This window comes from Dermacentor albipictus, chromosome 7, assembly GCF_038994185.2.
Source record: "Dermacentor albipictus isolate Rhodes 1998 colony chromosome 7, USDA_Dalb.pri_finalv2, whole genome shotgun sequence".
Taxonomy (NCBI): Eukaryota; Metazoa; Arthropoda; class Arachnida; order Ixodida; family Ixodidae; genus Dermacentor; species Dermacentor albipictus.
The window spans coordinates 89,517,926-89,541,211 of record NC_091827.1 but is presented as its reverse complement, the minus strand read 5'-3'; the positions used below and the strand labels follow the sequence as shown (position 1 = coordinate 89,541,211).

General features: G+C 46.5%; 1 protein-coding gene across 2 annotated transcripts in view; it reads left to right on the top strand.

Annotated features, from left to right (window-relative positions):
• The window catches only part of LOC135916784 (uncharacterized), a 44,671-nt gene extending 21,765 nt beyond the window's left edge, over positions 1–22,906 (top strand). For both annotated transcript variants that reach the window (XM_065450237.2, XM_070521355.1), the window contains exons 2-4: positions 2,611–2,688; positions 3,127–3,423; positions 22,588–22,906. In XM_065450237.2, coding sequence (XP_065306309.2) covers positions 2,613–2,688; positions 3,127–3,423; positions 22,588–22,886 — 672 coding nt within the window. In that variant the 5' untranslated portion in view covers positions 2,611–2,612 and the 3' untranslated portion in view covers positions 22,887–22,906. The remainder of the gene's footprint in view (positions 1–2,610; positions 2,689–3,126; positions 3,424–22,587) is intronic.
• The last annotated feature ends 380 nt before the right edge of the window (positions 22,907–23,286 follow it).

Here is a 23,286-nt window from a genome sequence, read left to right as displayed (position 1 = left end):
AGAACGCGAACACCACGTTCTTGAAGAAGTTTTTCCACAGCTCTGGCGGTGTGCACCGGGCTCAGATCTTGTTGGAACAAGTATCAGCCACATTTAAATGATCCGTCCAGAGCGTATGGCAATAGACGGCAGTCCAGAATTTCGCAGTAAGCTTCAGCGGTGAACGATGGGGACAGTCGGATTAGCGGACCGAGGCCCTTTTTGCTAATGGCTCCCCAAACGTTGAGACAGTACAGCGGCCGCTGCTGTAGATCTCGGAAGCATACCCAGGATCGTATCTACACCAAAAGAAGGGAACAGATAATGGTCTTTTCAGATAAAATACCTTTTGCGCTTCCGAAGAACTTGTGCTTAAAAGATCAGAAAGAAAATGAAAATTCCTGCAGGTATATGGTCTCGATACGCGGCGCTCTTGATCCCATCTAGATGAAAATGTCAATTCATCTGAAAATATGACTTCCTTCCATTCTTCAGTCGTCCAGCGCTCATATGCCCGGCCAAACTCAAGGCGCCGGCGTTTTTGGCGCTCTGTAAGTTGTGGCTTGTGTGCCACGACAAATCCACGAAGACCAGCCTCTCGCATACGCCTTCTAATTGTTTCCTCACTGGCTTGCAGGTTGAGGGTTGTATTGATCTGACGGGCGCTCTGAAAAGGATCAGCAAAGGCTGCAGCAACAATGAGAAGGTTGGACTCTTCCGACGTGTATCGGTGTCGTCTCGATCGTGCTGCATCTTTGAGTCGGTCATTTTCATCCCTGTATGCTTGGATTATTCGGTTGACCGCACTTATAGACATTCTTGTGAGGCGGCATATCTCACGTTGAGGTATACCTTGTGAACTGAGCTTAATTATATTTCTCCGCACATTCATCGGCACTCTTTTCGGCATGTTGCCTCCATTGGAATAGGGCGGAATTCACGTAACTGTCACCGTTTAAATATGTTTTTATCCCTTTAGCAATCCAGCCGGCGATGTCATCACGGTTGCATCAGACGAAAACACCGCCCTTCGTCAGCGCTAGTCACGGTCATCTACCATAAATATTTTGAGCAAATGATAAATACGGCCCACACGAAAAACGAAAAAAAAAGGTGCCCAAGTACCCGGAAATGCAGACACCAGCGTTTATGCCCCACCGCGAGTGCATGCGCAGACACAGCTTGTCACAGACACCTCCGGCCCAGCCCCCCTTGACAAAACGTTAAGGGGCACCTAGGGCTACCGTTTTGGAGCGACGCAACACAAACTAGATGCACTAGGGATCCAACCTTGCTCGCTAGGGAGACCGCGCACGCGCAGACCGTGGTACTACTTTTTCCACGTGCGCGCTCCGCCAGCGAGCGGCCGCGTGTGTTGCGTTCCGAATTATTCTGGGAGCGCCTGTACGTAGTTTCTGTCTCACCTGGCTTTATTAAAAAGAAAATAATGTGTGACCAATAGTGTAATCGAACCCTGTCATCAAGCCCAGCAGCGCTGTTCTCTATCCATTAGGCCACGATCGCTTTTTTGTGTATTTTTTTGAATGAGACCACGATCGCACGCTTACTTCTCTCGTTGCGAAGCAAGGCAGCTCTTTGAAGCGCTCGGCACGTACGCCCCGTGCCACTTCCTCGCTTTGTTTGTGATAGCTCAACCTCTGAGGAAATGTGTTAGACTGCGTTATCTCCGGGACCAGCACGCTTGCCGCACCACTTTCATCGTAACAGGCTATTTATCAATTGTGCCACGTTGTAGCGACTTCATGATCATGTATTTAATCATTAAAAAAATAATTATGAGGTCCTTTGTGCCAAAGCCAAGATTTTTTATGAGGCACGCCGTCGTGTGGCACATCCGGAATAACTCAGACCTGCAGGGGTTCTTTAACGACCACGCAAATTTAAGTACCAGGGTGCTTTCTCATTTCGCCCCATTGGAACTGCGGCCGCTGTGGTCTGGGATTCGATCCCGCGACATCATGCATAGCAGCCTAACACCATAGCCACCTAGCAAACACGACTGGTAATTTATTCACGCTTTAACATTTGCTCTCCAAAGTACAAATGCAATCTTCGCTTGCACATACACCACATAACATTCCCTTACGTAAATACGCTTGCATGACATTACCAGCAGTCGCTCTTGACGTCACAATCCGTGTTTCTCGTGCTTACGGTCATCCACTACCTATGCAGAAAGCAACAATTGTCATGCTGCAAGCTCGCAACAAACTATCAACGTAGAAATTTTGTCGTTGCCGCAGTACGATCATCTTTAACGGGTTCGTCGTCGTTATTCTGTCGTCACGAACACATACGCTCGCGACCCACACACAAAACTAGTCCGTTTACCTAAAGACGTTAGTTCACCTGGTATCGCTTTGCGAAAACCCAAACACTGCAAGATAGCCAGGTACCTGCAAAATGCTTCGCAGTAACATTGATTGCCGCAGTGCCTGAAATATGCACAATTTTGACTACGCGGAGTTATCTTGTTTATTTCGTTATTTGGTGCCGATATCGTGTCGACTGCACCCCAGTTTAGTGAACTTCTCCTGTTGTAATAAGTGCTGCATATATGTCATGTGAGTGTAATGGTAATCTTTATTCAAAATTTATCCTTTTATCCAGGAATGACCAGACGAAGTACGCCCCAGACAGCGGCATGCGTCGTCTCTATGGCTTTCTCGGTGGTTGCAGTATGTCCAAGTAAGACTGAAAGAATCTATAGCATATTGAAAAAGTAGATTTTTCATGGGGTCATTTATATTCATTAATTAGTAGGCTGCTGAAATTACGTTGCACGTAAGGATTACGGCAATGTATTATAGCTATTTGGAATTCATGGAGCAGTTGTAGTGTTGCTATAACCCTTCAGTATATATTGCAATCTTCGCAATGCCCATAAAAGTTGACTTGAAAAAATGAGCTTCTGCCTGAGAAAAGCGAATTTGTTTCTTCTTCTCACATTGGGCAGGTTAAATGAAAAGACGCACTCAAACACCTTGTTACCGATCAGCACGCAATAACCCTCATCTACGCATTCCAAGGACCTGCTTGGTTCGGTATCTTGCATTCAGCTGTTGCTCGTAAGCTATAAGTTTCTCGTAACATACTTTCGTCACCTAGCTTGCTTTCACTTCGCAGTTTGGCCTCCTGTGAGCGACCTGACCGTGATGGAATTGCTGCAAATTGCACAGATGCAAGGCCTGCAGCAGATAGCCTTACCCGGCGTCACTGGCAGAGTGAGTGGTTACGACTACGCTAATGCCATGGCCAGGCACTTTAACGTGACTCAGCTCGGTCGTGGCAAGAAGTTCTTGCGCTACTGCCGCTTCGGACGGAAGGACACGATCGAAGTCCAGTACCGGATTTCCGCAATTCTGTCGACCCTGTGGTGGAAAGCGCCCGCGGACCGGGATTGCGGTGACAACGAAGCTGAAGGTACGAAGCTCCCACGGGTGCGTCTGCGTCAGCAGGCGTTTGGTGTGTTGCGACACCACGTACCCGAGCACAGGAGGGTTCGACCCTCCCGCGTGTAGCCATGCACGGCTTAGCTTTGTCTGGGGAAATGGGGATCCTGGGGGTTGAGCCGATGCTGGGTGTTTAGACCTTTAAGGCCCCCCGGCGGAGGCAACACACCTCCTTGGCCTCTGCTTCACATAGACGACACCTCCAGACTTACTCACCTAGAGGAATCCAGCAGTCGCCTTTTCCTGCCCTTCTCTTCAATCTTCGTCTTTCTCTCTCAGTTTCAATCTTTCCTGTCTTGTCTTCACTACTTCTTACTTCCAGGTTTCCAGGTGGCAAGGGCTAACCTTGTGTAGTTATCCAACCTTGGGTATCTTATATTGGGTTATAGCGACTACGTACAGCTGGCAACTTCTTTACTTTTTGACTTCGTACCCTCCCCTTGTTGGGCTCGGTGGTGGGCGGCTGGCATAGCTACCGAAGTGATGTTTATTTTGATGGCTTTTTCATAATTCCTTCGACTCCCTGATCGCCCTCTTTCCACGAGAGGGCGCGCGGATGACTCCTTGAAACTTTTTGACCAGATCAAAGAAATGTATCCAAAGTATCATGCCTTAAGTTGTGAAAACCCTGAAAAAACTGCAAGAACTCTATCACCATTTGTTGTCACAAAATGTCTTACTCAGAAACTAGGTCCCGGCTACAAGGTCATGAGAATGGCCAGCGGTAATCTGTTGCTCGAAGTTAGTGACAAGAAACAGTACGAGAAACTATATGGACTTGTTGAAATTAATAGCACCCCCATCTGGATAAACCTGCATCGTTCATTGAACGGTACACGCGGAGTAGTATCCCAACACGATCTTCTGGACGTGAGCGAAACCGAGCTGCTTGAAGGCTGGAAGGAACAGCACGTGACAAATTTCCAAACAATAAAGATCAGGCGGGATGACAAAGACATCCCCACTAAACAACTAATTTTGACATTCTGCACAAGCACTTTACCAGAGTATATTGAAACAGGCTATGTGAAAATCAAACTTAAACCCTACATTGCGAACACGCGCCGCTGCTTTAAGTGCCAGCGATTTCGTCACGGCTCTCAGAGCTGCCGGGGCCGTACGACATGTAAAGTGCGCGTCACACGAACATCCTGCCGATAGTTGTACTTAGGCACACCGCTGCGCAAACTGCGAGGGTGACCACCCTGCATACTGTCGGTCATGCCCTTCTTGGAAGAAGCAAAAGGAAATAATTACACTAAAGATCAAGGAGAACATTTCTTTTCAAGAAGTGCGAAAGCATATTTCTTTCCGCCATACTGCAGCAGGGTATGCTGGTGCGGCGCGTAGGAGGGCGACACCGCAACAGACTGGGGCATCAGCCCGACCCACAAAGAGCGTTGCAGCGGCAGTGCACCAAGACCTCCCCCCAGGCGACAGCAGTGAGCACTGATGCGCCATCTCTAAAGAAGGGCCCATCAACCTCGGGGTTGGTGGCCTCCAAGGCTCTGCCTTTCGAGGCAAGGCCTACCTTGACAACACCCAGCTCTAGTGAGCGGAAGTCCAGCGGCTCCCAGGAGTCGATGGACATACGTACAAACCAGGCGGCGCATACAGCGTATTGGGAGTGGCGCACATCTGGTGACCACTCCAAGAAAGACAAAGCCCGGTTTACGGGGCCAGGAAAGGCTCCATAAGCCAACTGACTCCTCTTGAGACACAGCACATAAGTACAAACAGTATGGACACGCAAATATTTCACTGGAGCGTGAGAGGTCTGAACCACAACCTTGATAATATCGCGCAACTCTTCGACAAGTACAATCAAAAGGTGCAGTGTGTTCAGGAGACACATCGCAAATCTAAGCAAACAAACTTTCTCAGGTAATACGCTATTTTCCGGAAAGACCAAGATGATGCTGTTGCATCGTCTGGCTGGGTAGCAATGATAGTCGACAGATGCGTTGCTTGTCGGCAACTGAGACTCCGAACTCCTCTTGAGGCAGTTGCTATCGGAGCAGTGCTATTCAATAAACTAGTTAGCATCACGTATGTATACTACCCCCCAAGTTATCAACTCTAGCGCACCCTTTCAAAGCTTTACTGATGAGCTCCATCACTTTTACGTAGTCGTCGGTGATATAAACGCGCATAGCACACTGTAGGGTGACTCTCGCTGCGATGTGAGAGGATGGCGTAGAGAAAGCATCCTATTCTCTTCAAGTTCCTACTTTCTTAACAAGAAAAAGCCAACATTTTACAGCTCTGCGCACAAAAGATTTTCTTCGATAGACCTAAGCATAGCGCCTAGTACAATTGTGCCATATCTAGAGTGAGATGTCATTAATAACTAATATGGAAGTGATCACTTCCTCACCGTTCTAAACCTTAAAAAACAAAGCGAGTGTCCTGCACATGTTACTCGATGGCACTTGATTCAGCCGACCGATCAAAGTTTCGCGAACTAACACAGCTGCCCTGGAATGATATCTGTGAACTTAGCCTGGACGATGCAGTAGCATACATAACAGCGTTCATTATTCATGCTGCATCAGTATGTATCCCCCAAACAAATAGGTTGTTCTCGAAACGACGTATTCCACGGTGGAATGAGGAGTGAAGCGACGCCAGGAAAAAGCAAAACAAGTCTTGGAATCGCCTCCTAACTACCCAACCACAGACAACCTAATTAATTTGAAGGCGATCAAGTCGAAAGGTTGATGAACGCGCCGCTGCGCTAAACGGGAAATTTAGAAAAACTACATAAGCAGCATCCAAAAACAAGAAAGGGGTTGGCAGATGGAATGGCACACTGTGGTATAAACTTTTTTTAAAACAGGGTTGAAGTGCCTCAGACAGGCTGGCCAACGTTTCGATAGGTGGACCTATCTTCGTCAAAGGCGGCCTCGTCATCCTCGGCGTGTTAGTTTTAAAGGGTTAGTGCAGTGACGTCACGTGCGGGTGTTGTCGCTGGCGGCTGGTTTTAAAGAGAGAGATTACAAGAGGGAACAGGCGTTGTCGTCCCACGTCTATGAGCCTCATTCTCAAGACGAAGGGACAAGAGCGTGAGAGTGGGCACGCGGGGAGGAAAGAAAAGAAATATAAGCAGAAAAAAGGGGGAAAAAAGGGGAAAAAAGCAGGGGGGAGCCAGGGCCGTACCAAGACACAACAAAGGGGGGGGGGGGTGAAAGAAAAAGAAAGAGAAAAATGAAATCTTTTAAGAAATACGGGGGCTTGGGAGCGTGTTGGGGATGTGAAAGGTTAGGAGGTATTCAGGGGAGTCGTTGGCGGCATGTTTTTGAGGCATTAGAACGGCCGGTCAAGCAATAGGTCGAGTAATTTTGAAATAGTTAAGGTGGCGGCGAGGAGTCTGCGGTGCAATGTGTGGGGTGACTGAAAGGCAGCGGCATGGTCTTTCAAGGGGCACTGCCCCACGCGCTTAACGTAGGTGTCGTTACGGCGGCATCCAGAAGGCGATACTCCGGGTTGAGGCGCCGAAAAAGGCATATTGACTTCGGAATGTGTTGTCGAGGGGGTTTAAAAAAAAAGACTAAAAAAGGGGGCAGGGGGAAGGGGGGGAGGCGAAATCGGTATAGCAAACAGGAGGGTGACGCATGCAGAAGCGGGCGCGGGCAAGTGTACATGGAAGAAGGGGATCGTACACTTGGTGTAGACGTAAAATCCTGAAAGAGTACATTAAATTGAGTAGTAGGCAGGAAATTTTTTTCCCTTTCTCCCCCTCTCCCTTTCCTTTCCCTTTTTCCTCCGAAATGAAAGAGTAGGTGAGGTTAAGAATTAAAGTTGGCTGGTGGCCTAATGTGTTTTCTGTATTGGTTGATGATATGAGAGTTTCAGATTTAAGTTACAGCTTTTAAAGATTCTAAGTTGCCGCGTGCCAAATTAATTCCTGTCGGGTGTAGGCAATTAAACTTGTGTATGAGGTATGATTCCGTGTACTTCCTTTCGCGAGGGGAACGGAAATTTGTTTGTAGTATATAGAGCCTTGCTTTGTCAAACACATGTCCATGTTCATTAAAGTGGCTGGCTACTGCTTTGGGTAAATTGTGTTTTGTGTCCGCGCGGTGACCATTGAGTCTTGTATTGATTTGTTGTCCGGTCTCACCTATGTATTGTTTGCTACAAGCGGCGCATTCTAGACAGTAGACTACATTGCTTGATGTGCAGGTAAAAGCCGAAGTTACCTTGTGTGTGTAATTCGACGCTGTACTTTTTACTATAGTAGTGGATTGAATGTGTTTGCATGTAGAGCACCAGGGGCGACCACAGGGATTGGTTCCCAACTTCTTCTTTTTCTGTAGTTTGGCGTGCACAAGAACATCTTTAAAATTAGTGTTGCGTCTGTAGGCTACTCTGGGAGGGTCGGGAAAAATCTTCTTAAGTTTCTGGTTGCTGGTGAGAATCGGGTAGTATTTACTTAGGATGTTATTCACGTTTGGGAGTGCGTTTGAGAATTTAGTAGTAAGAAGAGGCGTTGTTGTTCTTGTGATCTTCGGGCGGGGCTTGAGGACCTCGGCTCGATCAAGTTTGGTTGCAGCGATGTAAGCTGTTTGAAGGTCACTGTTTGGGTGGTTCCTGTTTGATAGCGTTTCTTTAAGGTGATCGAGTCTATCTATGTAGTCTTGGTTTTCAACGCAAATGCGACGTAGTCGTGTGGCTTGGCCTTTAAAGATGCCTTGTTTGCAATGTCTGGGATGGTGGCTGGTATATTCTAGGTACTGTTGTTTGTCGAAAGGTTTCAGGTTTCCTATACAGCGTTGTCTTTAGTTGTCTTAAGCACCACACGAGCACCACACGAACACCTAGCTTGGGATGGCTTCCACTTGAACCGCAGTGGAATAGAGCTAGTTTCCCAATACATCAAGTCCTTTATTAAGGACAAGTACAGAAAAACTCTTTTAAATTCCACCTCAAATACCACCTCCACCAACTCTGCGGAACGTGCAACCGCGAACAACACAACTGTGACAGTCACTTCGAGGACACAGGGAATACAGACAGTGGAATGTGAAGCAAGCCACTGCACAAGTGAAACAGTCAACACAAGAACAGTTGGAACACAGACAGTGGAATGTGAAAAGAACCAGAAGGCACACACACCACCAAAAATGACATCAACCACCATGCAAACAGACACAATGGCAACAGACAACAGAAAACCCACCACCGAAGTCTACACACAGACCCCCACACGCCTGCCTGCACACACACAAACTCAAACAGAGACCGAGATCGAATTAAGCCAGGCATACGATAATAAACCGGCCGAACGGAAAAACACCCCACGCAAATCTGCCCGCAAGAAGACAAGTAAATGACAGACATCGCAAATCAATAATTCCTCAATGCCACGAAGCACCGAATTCCTACAGGCTAGAAAACTTACCAAAAAACATGTGAGCTACACCTCCCATCTGAAAACCTACACAAGCTGCACCGAGAAAAATATAATTCCTAAAGGCCTAACACTCAAGGCTGTACCAGCTCTAGGAACACTCCCACCACACCATCGCGCAAACTGGCAAACAACATTACATAATGCCTCACTTTCACTTTTGAATATCCTCAAAGAACACTGCGGAGAGCAAATCGAAACTTTTAACCACAAACTTAGGAACATAACCCTGACACCAGATGAGAAGAGAGATTTAGAACATTACGGCGAAAAACAATCTAGAAAATTGGTTCAAAAACAAAGGAAAAAAGCAAATTTTAATCAAAAAACAACCTTCCAGCCAAACAGCCACCACACCCAGACAAGAGGGACCTCGAGCTTAGAAGGACCAGACAGTAAGGAAATTTCCACAGAACTAAACCGCTCCAATGTTATAGACATTTCTAAAACATTAAGTCAAAAAGAAATAGCCGTACTCAGCAAGGGCTTAAACGTTTGCCCCACGAACAACACAATAAATGAATTCGAGCTTCACAAGGACCTCTCAGAATTCTCCCGACGAATGCGTATCCGATACTTTTTTGCAGACACACCAGACACCGGGACGACACCACTTAGAGCCCAATCCACTTGGACTCCCGAACCAGAACAAGCCATAGAACTTGACATATACCTTAAAACTATCACTAAAGAAATTATAAGCCAATCCAAGACATCTAAGCGACCTAAAAACATAACTGCGTCGGAGAGTCATATCATTTGAAATCTGAGCTGCCGGAATGACATTGTTATTAAGAAAGCAGATAAGGGTGGAAGTATAGTTATTTGGCCAATAGAAAAATACAAGCATGAGGCTTACAGACAACTAAACAACCCAGAACATTACCGCAAACTAGATAACGATCCGACATTGTCCTATACAGTGACAATTACCAACAGGATGAAATCACTTTTGGCTGATGAATTGATAACACCATCAGAATACAAATTTCTTAAACCAAGCAACAAAACTGCCGGACGTTTTTACCTTCTTCCGAAAATTCATAAAATTCCATCCGCTGAACTATACACTGCTATTATCCCAGGCCGTCCGATAGTATCAAACAACAACACCCCGACAGAGAGCATCTCCACATTCCTTAACCACTACCTTGGTAACTTGCCGAAAACACTTCCGTCATTTGTACAAGATACGCCCCACCTGCTGAGAATTATAGAAGACATTAATACTAAAGGCACACTACCCCACAACACAATTCTCGCAACACTAGACGTCACGGCGCTGTACACCAACATTCCAATCCCTGATGGTTTATCTTCGATAAAACAAACGCTGTCTAAACACAGTGCACAACACTATACTGAAGTTTACCTGTCTCTCCTTGAATTAGTTCTCACACATAACTACTTCGAATTTGAAGAGAGTTACTACCTACAGATACATGGTACAAGCATGGGCACGCCTTTTGCACCAACCTACGCGAACATATTTATGGGGATTCTAGAAACAGATTTCCTATCGCGCTGCACTACCAAGCCCCACACATACCTACGATACATAGACGACATACTCATAATCTGGGGAGACATACTCATAATCTGGGGACATGGCCAAGACAGTCTAGATAAATATGTATCCTTTCTAAATTCTGTTCACCCAACAATAAAATTCACATCAGAATCCTCAACTGAGCGCATAAACTTTCTGGACACAACAATATACATTGACAATGGTGAACTAAAGACAACGCTGTATAGGAAACCTTTCGATAAACAACAGTACCTAGAATATACCAGCCACCATCCCAGACATTGCAAACAAGGCATCTTTAAAGGCCAAGCCACACGACTACGTCGCATTTGCGTTGAAAACCAAGACTACATAGATAGACTCGATCACCTTAAAGAAACGCTATCAAACAGGAACCACCCAAACAGTGACCTTCAAACAGCTTACATCGCTGCAACCAAACTTGATCGAGCCGAGGTCCTCAAGCCCCGCCCGAAGATCACAAGAACAACAACGCCTCTTCTTACTACTAAATTCTCAAACGCACTCCCAAACGTGAATAACATCCTAAGTAAATACTACCCGATTCTCACCAGCAACCAGAAACTTAAGAAGATTTTTCCCAACCCTCCCAGAGTAGCCTACAGACGCAACACTAATTTTAAAGATGTTCTTGTGCACGCCAAACTACAGAAAAAGAAGAAGTTGGGAACCAATCCCTGTGGTCGCCCCAGGTGCTCTACATGCAAACACATTCAATCCACTACTACAGTAAAAAGTACAGCGTCGAATTACACACACAAGGTAACTTCGGCTTTTACCTGCACATCAAGCAATGTAGTCTACTGTCTAGAATGCGCCGCTTGTAGCAAACAATACATAGGTGAGACCGGACAACAAATCAATACAAGACTCAATGGTCACCGCACGGACACAAAACACAATTTACCCAAAGCAGTAGCCAGCCACTTTAATGAACATGGACATGTGTTTGACAAAGCAAGGCTCTATATACTACAAACAAATTTCCGTTCCCCTCGCGAAAGGAAGTACACGGAATCATACCTCATACACAAGTTTAATTGCCTACACCCGACAGGAATTAATTTGGCACGCGGCAACTTAGAATCTTTAAAAGCTGTAACTTAAATCTGAAACTCTCATATCATCAACCAATACAGAAAACACATTAGGCCACCAGCCAACTTTAATTCTTAACCTCACCTACTCTTTCATTTCGGAGGAAAAAGGGAAAGGAAAGGGAGAGGGGGAGAAAGGGAAAAAAATTTCCTGCCTACTACTCAATTTAATGTACTCTTTCAGGATTTTACGTCTACACCAAGTGTACGATCCCCTTCTTCCATGTACACTTGCCCGCGCCCGCTTCTGCATGCGTCACCCTCCTGTTTGCTATACCGATTTCGCCCCCCCCCTTCCCCCTGCCCCCTTTTTTAGTCTTTTTTTTTTAAACCCCCTCGACAACACATTCCGAAGTCAATATGCCTTTTTCGGCGCCTCAACCCGGAGTATCGCCTTCTGGATGCCGCCGTAACGACACCTACGTTAAGCGCGTGGGGCAGTGCCCCTTGAAAGACCATGCCGCTGCCTTTCAGTCACCCCACACATTGCACCGCAGACTCCTCGCCGCCACCTTAACTATTTCAAAATTACTCGACCTATTGCTTGACCGGCCGTTCTAATGCCTCAAAAACATGCCGCCAACGACTCCCCTGAATACCTTCTAACCTTTCACATCCCCAACACGCTCCCAAGCCCCCGTATTTCTTAAAAGATTTCATTTTTCTCTTTCTTTTTCTTTCACCCCCCCCCCTTTGTTGTGTCTTGGTACGGCCCTGGCTCCCCCCTGCTTTTTTCCCTTTTTTTCCCCTTTTTTCTGCTTCTATTTCTTTTCTTTCCTCCCCGCGTGCCCACTCTCACGCTCTTGTCCCTTCGTCTTGAAAATGAGGCTCACAGACGTCGGACGACAACGCCTGTTCCCTCTTGTAATCTCTCTCTTTAAAACCAGCCGCCAGCGACAACACCCGCACGTGACGTCACTGCACTAACCCTTTAAAACTAACACGCCGAGGATGACGAGGCCGCCTTTGACGAAGATAGGTCCACCTATCGAAACGTTGGCCAGCCTGTCTGAGGCACTTCAACCCTGTTTTAAAAAAGTTTATACCATAAGCAGCATGAACGAATAGCCTGGAACAGGGTGAACAAAATAAAAGGCCGCGAAACTGATCCTGTACCTTTAGTAAATACACAAGGAGACACTCTTTAGGATCAGGCAGACTGTCTAGGAGCACATCTCGAGCCCATTTATAGTACATCTAATTACACAGATAGATCCTAAAATACCAGCGAATAGTAGAACAGCGGCGTTTGGGTCGGAAAAGCACATCCAATGAAGTATACAACGGTCCATTTAAAATGGCTGAGTTCCAGGCCTCACTGAACTGCTGCAACAAGTCTGCTCTAGGAAGTGACAGAATATGTATGAGATGAACAGACACTTACACCCCTACACCCAAAAAACACTACTGTCACTCTTCAATTCCATGTTTTCTGCAGGCTACATTCCTTCGGTCTGGAAATAAGCCATCGTAATACCTATTCTCAAAGAGGGAAAGGACCCTTCCCCACCCAACAGTTATAGGCCTATAGCTCTGACAAGTTGTCTAGGCAAACTATTTGAGAAAAGGATTAACCGTCACCTCATTCATTTTTTTGAAAGCAACACGATACTCGATCCCTTACAGTGCAGTTTTAGGGAGGGTATACTCACAGTAGATCATCTTATCCGCATCGAGACAAATATCTGTGATGCCTTTGTCCACAAACACCTTTTCTTGTAAGTATCTTTAGATATAGAGAAGGCATACGACACAAGCTGATGCTTTGGAATCCTCCGTGATCTGTCTGAAATGGGAAATCGAGGCAACTTGCTGAATGTGATTCAGAGTTACCTCTCCAATAGCACATTTCGTGTTAGAGTTGGTAGCGTTCTGTCTCGTCCATTTAAGCAGGAAGCTGGTGTTCCACAAGGAGGTGTGCTGAGCTGCACTCTTTTTATTGTCAAAATGAACTCGATTCAGACTGCTATACCACGTACTATGTTTGATTCTGTATATGTGGATGACATCCAGATAGGTTTCAAATGATGTAATCTAAGTATCTGCGAGCGACAAGTAAAGGTTTGCATAAATAAATTGTCCAAGTGGGCGGACCAAACGGTTTTAAGATAAACACTCAAAAAATTGGAGGACGCTTAAGCTTCGCCTTCAAGAGTGGAACGCGACAGCGTTCCCGTCGACCCGCCAAGGGGTGTAAGACATTGGGCTATGGCGTAGCGACTACGCGCCCCGCATCGGACGCGGTGAGCGTCGAGCAACGGAGCGTTCGGCGCGGCAACGAAATGTGCGCCTGAGCAAGCGACACACGCCTGAGCCTTACAAACAGCTCCTTTCTAAGGCAACACCGCATTCACTAGAGGCGCTTTTGTACCGCTTTGAAGCATCGAACTCGTGGCTGAGTCATTCTGCTTCCGGCTGCCGAGCTGAGCGGTCAGCAGAATCATGGGCTCCAGTGGAGCAGCGACAGCGGCCACTTTTGGCCGCGGGAACAGGCTCAACGATGATAAGGATTACGCTTTTATTTTGCCGCAGCTGCCTAAAGGACAACTGGTGATTAACACCGTCTTTTTGCACGGTGATGTACGTGCGAGGCCGTACAAGGTGGAGGATTTCAGAGATGCCCTTCTGCCGACGGCCCTGCTGCCGGATGTGGTATGCATAGGGGCGTACCAAATCAATCACGTCTGGGAAGTGACCCTCTGCAATGCAACTGCAACGAAAAGGCTGCTTGCCCTGAAGGAACTTCAAGTGAAGCGACGACGGTGCCTCATCATTGACCTGCAGGACCAACAGGTGAAGCTTAGGCTTCACTGGCTGCTCTACGGCGTTGCCGACGAGGACGTCGGGACGGCTTTCGCGGCTTTCGGCAAGGTGGAGGAGGTGAGCCGGTAACGGTGGCGCGTTGAAGGCATGGGAACCAAGACCTCAACCACCAGGACCGTCCTTCTCAAGCTGAAGGCCAGCATGAAGGTGGAAGACCTCCCCCATCAGATCCGCGTCGGTGGAGAGTTAGCCTTGGTCGTCGTTCCAGGTCGACCGATGCAGTGCCTGCGCTGCCACGGCACGGGACACGTCCGCCGTGAGTGCAGAGTACCGCGTTGTACCCGGTACAGACGTTTCGGCCACGTCGACGCTGAATGCGTGAAGTCCTATGCCACTGTGACCGGCCCACCAGCGAATGATGTTGCGGCAGAGCACCTCATGGACGTGGCCGAGGCGGAGGACGCGGCTAAAGGAACCGGTGACATGGTGTCGACAGAGACAAGTAGTGGGACGACGACTCTGGAGGTGGACGGCAACGCGGCTGAGGCTACCCAGAAACCGAGTAGGGCGGAACGGGATGCTACGACCCAGGGGCAGGCGACGGGAAGCGTCAGTGAAGACGCAACTGACGACGCGACCGCAATGCAGCAGGACGAGGGCGTCTCCGACGACGACCGTACTGGGGCTCTTGCTGCCTCCGTCAAGCGCACCCACGACCAGACGAAGGACCGCGAGGATCGGGCACCCAGCACCAGTGAGGGACCGCCGACGAAGACGCCTCATGGGAGGCGGATGGGCTACAAGCCAAAGCCCAATGTACCACCTGAAAGGAAGCCTGCCGACAAAGCGGCCACGTCTAAGGACACCAACAAACCGGGAGGTCCCGGAGGCGGCTAGCCAGGGCTAGTCGTGAACGGTAAGCACCATGCTCCGGGCCTACTTTACTCTTCTTTTAGATCAAGATGGCTCAAATACCGTCCCTTAGGATTGCCACATTAAACGTGAGAAGGCTGGCGGCTAGTCGTAGGCAAAGTCAGGTCCTACGTTTAGTCACTGACCACGACATAGACGTACTAGCCGTCCAAGAAACTAAGGTTGAAGGAGAGGAGGAGACCGGGAGCATGGTGCGACGTTTAACGACTAGGTATTTTGTGGTGGTTAGCCATGCGGTAGGCACGGCTGGAGGGTGCGTTCTTCTTGTGAAAAAGCTGCCTGGACTGCAGATTCAAAGTACTTTTTCGTGTCAGTCAGGAAGGATTGTTCTCTGTGATATTGTTATGTGTGATGCTGAGTTCCGCGTCATATGCGTATATGCGCCGAATTCAGTAGATGAGCGCGTCCGTTTTTTTTCGAACCTTACACAATATGTATGTTGTAACATGCGCGTGGTGCTGTTAGGTGACTTTAATTCTGCGTTGAGTGCTGGAGACAGAGTCAATATTGCAGGCGTGCGTGACCGAAGCAGTGAAGTGTTATCAAATTTAATTAATGAAAATGAACTCGATTATGTTTATGAATGTCTGGAAAGGGGGCGTCAAGTGACATTTACACGTTTTTAGGGCAGCAGCCATGCGCGTTTGGACCGAATGTACATTTTATTGGATACGATTCCAAGATGCCACGGTTACTGTGTAGTACCAGTGTCGTTTTAAGATCACTGCCTAGTGAAATGTAACGTAGGTATAATGAAAAGGAGACATGTATTTAACTGGAAAACTAAAGTGGAAAATGAATGCCTTGTTACTGAATGACCAGCCCTTCTTACTAGTACGGGATGCGGTTAATGAAGTTCAATGTGATGCTGCGGGAACAATCGTCGAGAAGTGGGAATGTTTTAAACAAAAGGTTAAAAGCGAGAGAAAGATCCAGTTGTAAACAATTCGAGAAGGAAATGAAAGAAAAGGGTTTAAGAACACTGCTTGGCCAGCTGCTAACGCTTGAGTGCAGAGCGCCTGGTGCGTACAAAGACGATGTGCGAAACGTCAAAGAAAAACTTCAACTTTTTGACAAGGAACGATATCAAGGTGCCATAGTGCGAGCACGAGCAGACGCACTAGCGCCAGGGGAGACGCCCATAAAAAGGGCGCTCGGCTTGGAGAAGGCGTATGGACGAAGAAAGCATGTCGACCAGATTTTAGTGAACGGGAATGTTGTTGAAGACAGTGATAGCATTCGTCAAGCCTTCTTTGAGTACTACCAGTCGCTTTTTGCATTTCGGGAAGCGAATGTTGAGGGTTTTAAAGCAGGTTTTCTGCATCGCATGCCACGTTTGAGGGATGACGTAAAAAAGCTATTGGAGGTTAAAATAATGGAGAGCGAAGTCGAAAAGGCAATCGACGATTTGAACTTCGGTAAATCACCGGGACCTGATGGACTCAGCGCGGGTCTATATAAAGCTTTTAAAAGAGAACTGGCGCCTTTGCTTGCACATGTATTTAACGACGCATACGAAAGGAAATTGTTACCACCTTCCTTTGGAAAAACGCACACCATTTTAATACCGAAGAGCGATCAAATAGATAACCTCAGATTTGTGTCATCCCACAGACCGATTTCACTAACAAACGTCGATTATAAAATATTTATGAAGGTTTTAGTTAGCAGGCTTCAAGCCGTCATCAAGGAAATAGTCGCACACCATCAAACTTGTGGCATCAAAGGGCGATCATTTTTTTCAAACATTCATAAGATGCGATGTGTGCTCGAGTGCTGTGACGTCACCGGAGGCGGTGTTGCAGTTCAACTCGACCTAGAGAAAGTGTTCGATTGTGTCGCACACGTTATTTTGTTTGCCATCTTATATCATGTTAATGTCGGTTCCATCATCACTGAGGGCGTGGCCTTGGCGTACCAGAACTGCACAACAAGATTAATTGTTAACAAGTCTCTGGGGCCCCCATTAACATCATGCGTTCAGTGCGCCAAGGCTGTCCCCTCAGCCCGCTGTTATTTGCTATCTACGTAGAAGCAATGTGTGTAGCAATTAATTAAAATGATGGAATACGGGGTTTCAGATTGGCAGGGACAGAAGTGAAGTTGCTTGCATATGCAGATGACATTGCAGTGTGTTGCACTGACAAACCGAGTGTAATGGAAACAACATCTCTAGTTAAACATTTCTGTGCCGTAACGGGTAGCAGAATAAACTGGGGCAAATCGCTAGGGCTGTGGCACGGGGACAGCTTTTCTGCACCCGACTATTTTGCGAACGTGAACTGGGTGAAAACTCCGACAAGGTATCTGGGTGTTCCCCTAGACAGGTACAATAGCAGCGACGAATACTGGAGGAACCAAACCAAAGAACTGACAGAAAAAGTAGATAAATGGAAAGGTAATAACCTGTCCGTGTTTGCAAGAGCGACAGTTTGTAACATGTTTTTTATTACTAAGTTATATTACGTCTTGCAAACACTGTATTGTTCTAGAGTAAATGTGCAAAGGCTGCACAGAGTGTTTGCGGTTTTCATCTGGGGATCAACATGGGAACGGTGCAGCCGAACAAATTAGTTCAAAAGAGTGAAGGATGGGGGTGTGGGCCTGGCGCATATTTTGTTCGTCAAGTTGTAAACCGATTTTTGTTTTTTCGCGATGTGCGCGATCCTTTTCTGCGCGCCGTATGTCAGCTAAGGTTCAGTAACGCTTTGCCGGCACATGTTGTCAGCACGGCAAGCATGACGGGAACGCTGCGTGGATATTTCAAGGAAGTGGTCGACAGTGTACGCTTCCTTTCTGTTCGTTTTACATATGATTACCTTTGTGAAGTGAAAAGGAAAATATTGTATAAAGATGTATGCGACATTGTGTTCCCAGTGCCCTTATACAGAGCCATATACAGTGGAGGGCCAGGACAAGACGTACTTCAACGAGTAAAACGCATGCAGGTGCCACCAGGTGTAAAGACCTTCTTCTTTAAGCTACACACAGGAACGCTCTCCGTGAAGACGTTTCTGGAGGAAAGGGGTTGTCTCGTACCTTGGGGGTCGCACTGCTTGATATGCAAGAAGCCCGAAAATATAGATCACGTTTTCCTACATTGCTGGGCGGCAGTTTTCTTCTGGGACGTCTTAAAGCGAACCCTGAAAAAAGAGCTACCGGTGTACCCCCAAGGTATTAGGTATCTGGCCATTAAAGATGACGACGGGGTTCCCTATGACTTTGTTATGTTGAATGCTCTACACTGTATATGGCGGGATCGTATGGCATGGTACTATTGCGATCCTGACGCTAGGCCAGCACGTGTTTACTTCAACGAACGTATGTCGCGATTTATTGAAATGCAGAAAATAGAAGAATGTGTACCGGATTGGCTGTCGAGGCTAGAACCCCTGACAGCCATGAAGGAATTTTAGTTAGACAACGCCGGTGCAATATGGACAGACGGCTCTATTGTACGGTTTCTTTCTTTACGTACCTTCCGTTGATTAGTTTTTCCTTCTCCTCCAGTGGTTGGAATTTGTGATACATAAGTGTCGGCTAACTGTATGGTCTTATGAACGTCGAAGACCGGCAATAAATAAAAAAAGAAACTCGTGGCTGAGTGGTAACGCCTCCGTCTCACACTCCGGAGACCCTGGTTCGATTCCCACCCAGCCCATCTTGCAAGTTGTTTTTTATTCATGAATTGCCTGCTGGGATTCATCGCTCACGGCTAACACCACCGACGCCGACGACACCGGCTTTTCTGCGACACGAGCTCCTTAACGCTGTCGCGTTAAAAAGTACGTGCGTCCTGTTCTCTAACAGTGGTATACTGGCGGACCCCGTAATAGATCTCAGCAGCGAACGGTTATCTGTGAGCTGTGAACACACATTTTTAGGGATCTTTTTAGACAGTAAGCTAACTTTTGTGCCATGCCTGAAGTATCTTAAGGCAAAGTGCGTTGTCAAGACTATGAATCTGCTAAGGCTATTGTCACGCACAGCTTGGGGAAGCGACATGAGATGCCTTAGGAAGTTGTACAAAAGTGTAATATTAACACACATTGACTATGGAGCCATAGTCTGTTATTCTGCTGGACCTAGTACTCTGAAAATGCTAGATCCTGTCCACCACTTAGGCATCCGCCTTGCAACAGGCGCCTTTAGAACTAGTCCTGTGTAAAGCCTTTACGTCGAATCTAATGAATGGTCTCTATAGTACCAAGGGACATATTTAAGGTTTTTGTACGCCTTGAAGGTAAAATCAGCTGTGGATCATCCATGTCATTCAATGATTCACGACTCCTCCATGGCAAGGCTGTTCCGTAACCGCCCAGGTATCCAGCCTCCTCTGTCCCTCCGGCTGGAAGCACTCTCAGAAAAAAAAAAAGCAGAAGTCCCTGTTTTAGAGAGTGCCTTAATGGCTCCTACTCCACTTCCACCACCTTCGGAGTGGCAAACTATCCAATGTGACATCTCTTAGAACAATCGAAACTAGCACCTGAGGCTCACATACAATCACATTTTCTTGAACTTAAATACGAGTATTCCTGTGATGAATTTCACACAGACGCTTCAGTCTCCTGCTGGCGTTACTTACGCAGCTCTCGGACCCTCATTTTCAGTATATGGGGCACTAAACCCACACACCAGTATCTTTACAGCAGAAGCATACGCTATACTTCCGGCTATTAAACACATAAGGCTCAAATATGTCGTTAAGGCTGTTGTCCTCACAGACTCATTAAGTGTCGTGAGAGCCCTAATTAGCTTACAAAAACACAAGAATTCCGTTTTAAATGAGCTTTATAGCTTGTTGTGCTCGCATATTTGTGCACCCCAGTGATTGTCTTATGCTGGGTACCATGCCATAAAGGTATAAAAGGCGACGTAGCTGCTGTCGAAAACGCTACGTCAGTGAGTTTTGACGACACAGATGGTAATGTCCCCATACCTGCCACAGGCCTGAAGTTTTTTCTACATCGTAAACTGAGGAGTCATTGGCAAGGAGAGTGGTATACACAAACATTGAATAAGCTACACATTATAAAACCGAAACTGGGGAATTGGATAAGTGAGAAAACAGCACGGTACAAGGAAGTACTTCTTAGCCGGCTAAGAATAGGACACACTTACGGTACTCACTCCTACGTCTCGACTGGGGGGAGGGAGAGTATTCTCCGACTTTTGGTATTAGATGCAGCGATAACCTGACAGTCCTCCCTGCTCTTATCCAGTGACCTGCAATAGAAACAGAGATGAAGGGTATTTCCATTCTGCATATCGGGTAGAGATACCTCGTCACCCTGCATTTTTCCTAGATTTCTTAGTCCTAGGTTTCTTAGCCGAAACCAACACCCTGAAAATAATTTGGCCAAGACATTTTAACATTGGAATTAACAGCCCTTGTATCCGAGGACCGCCTTCATGCTCTAGTGTAACCGTTGTTTCGTTTTCGTATGTTTTTACCAAAACACAATTGCCATCGTTCACATCCCTAACTAATCAGCGTCATGATTTTAGTACCCATATATTTTACGCCATCTACAGCGACAATCTTTAGGCCCTTATGCAGCCGTGTCACATCTACTATGATTAATTCACTTTCCACGCCATTCACAACACATCTGTAAAATTACCATTTGTCATGGTGCTTTTTGCCCATAACTGGTCCTTGCTCCATTAAAAACGACATATCATCAAGGTACGCAGAGCACTGTAGTTTATTGTCGAGACAAGAACCACGTCCCACGCAATCACGCGTCATTGTTACTTCAAACATTGCCCGAGAGTTCGGACCGTGCATGGTGAGTCCAGAATGCTCGCCTGATATCGAGTGCCATACTTTAATCAAAGTGCAGGCCGTCCACCTCGCTTTAATGAACGCTGCTTTATGCTGGGAGCTTTCCATTCAAGACAGCCACCTAAAGAACGACGTTGCACGCGCGCTAATATAGGAGAAAAGTTTACTAAGTTCTAGAACTTCAGGGCACGTGTACGCGTGCCAGTTTCTACTATAGATTGCAGAAGCAAGAATGAAACGAGCGAATAATCGTCAACCTTCCAACTGCCTTTGGCGTCGTACTTTTTTCTGCGTACGTACAGCTCTGCTCAACATGCTTCCATCGATAAACACCGAACATAGTCTTCATTACCGTGGCATCATTAGAGAGGTTTAGAATATGGGCCCCAATAGTTTGGGGCCGCAAAGAGCTTTGCGGGTGTTAGTATTGGGGCATGCAGGAGTGAAGAGCTTTAGAATAGGGCTTTGCGTTTGCGGATATCGTCTTGAGCTGACAGCACCACTACGGCGTCAAAGAAAAGTTATTAGAAATAATGTTATAAAATATACCATTTTATGATAAGAATAGTAATTTTGACTTGCGTGTATTCGCGTTTAATTACAATTTAGAGGTTATTCTGTAAGCAACAAATAATTGGTTGCGCTTAGTTTTGAGCAAACCAACTTTACGTGCCCTGACCAGCTAAGATTAGCTGTGTTAGGCCTTCGAGCCATAAAATCCACAATCGAATTCGGAATCGGCGGCGTCTAATGAATCATTCTTCATAACACACGCTAGCTGACAGAAAGTGATAACCGCAGTCACTTCTACCTTGCGAACTCACGTGTTAGGATGAATCGAAGCCAGTTTGGTGCTAGGTTAAAGCCATCGCTTCGATGGGTACCGCGATGTTTGCTGACGCAAAGCTTTTGGGGCAGCTATTTGGGCTGCCGCTAATTCGGTGAAATAGCGTTCCCAACTCAAAACCAAACGCAATTTGCGTCTCGCGCATGCGCAGTAGCTTCAACGCTATTTTCTTGGGGCCTCAAAACGTTTTGGGCCCCTTTTCTAAAGCTACCTATTGCTGCCGTCACTTCACAGAGTGCATTTGCATACACTGTACTTTGCATATATGCACAGCCTGTGAACTGTGTAGTCAATAAACATGAACACTGCTTCACATTATGGATGTGAGCTGTGCGGTACATAAATATGAGTATTTCGTGCAAGTACACGGTGCATGTGGTAACAATTTTGTGAGTGACCTCACCGTGATGGACTAAACTGGCCTAATCACTTCACATAAATTTCAAAGGGTGTGTTAAAATTGCGTAATACTGTGGTACTCTTTATTTGGAAATGGGGACATTGAAGGGTAACGTGCTTTTCTCCGAGCAAGCCATATCACAAAGGCATATTATTCTTGGCAGACCGTACTTACTGTTTGGTCATTTAGTGTTGTAGAAGTTACAGTTTCCCGTCTACAACTTCCAGAGCACGTATGACGTATGGATTTCGGAGGTGAAGCCATTAACTAATATTACATAGAAATTACGCATACGTCAGCGTTGTGCTCTTTATAATTTTACATTCTCTTCTTTTTCCACAGAACTGAGCGGTGCTTTTGATGCCACAGTAGAGGACGTGGATGTCACCGTTCTATTCGTTCTCCGCCGAAGCCCACGAAAAGGCAGTGTTCGGCTCTGTGCCGATGAGGTTGATCTGAGTACCATCGGCTCTCCCATTGTGGAAGCGAAATCCTTCAATGGAGACGTCGACACATCCCTCCGACACGCCGCGAATCAGATGTACGCTAGCGAAGTGGACAGACTTACCAGTGGCCTGCGTAGGATTCTAAGAATGAGTGTTTTCAGCTGTGTTGGGCCTGTGGCTAAAACAAGGCACTAAAAAATAAAGGTACTGTAGCAGTTATGTTCCTGCTATTACACAACTATATAAACCTGCGATAAATAGTGCGCACTTGAGGCCGTAGAACATCATTGCACATCCTCCATGAAACGTTCATGAAGTGCAATACAAAGAATACCTACTTCACTAAAATTGTGTGTCTGATCAAGTCCGGCGTGTCACAAAAAAAAAGCCAAGGAAATCTACCAATGCGTATGAAGCCTTCCAAAAGAAATGATACGAAATTCGCATATCTTAGGCTGTTCTCGAATATTTTTTTCTTCCAATTTGATTTTATGTCCATCTTTAAATATTCGTGGCAGTAACTTCAAACAACAAGAACATTGAGTAATCAAGGGGCTCCAAAGAGGCTGTCAGTGGTTTGCTGGCCCCAAAATAG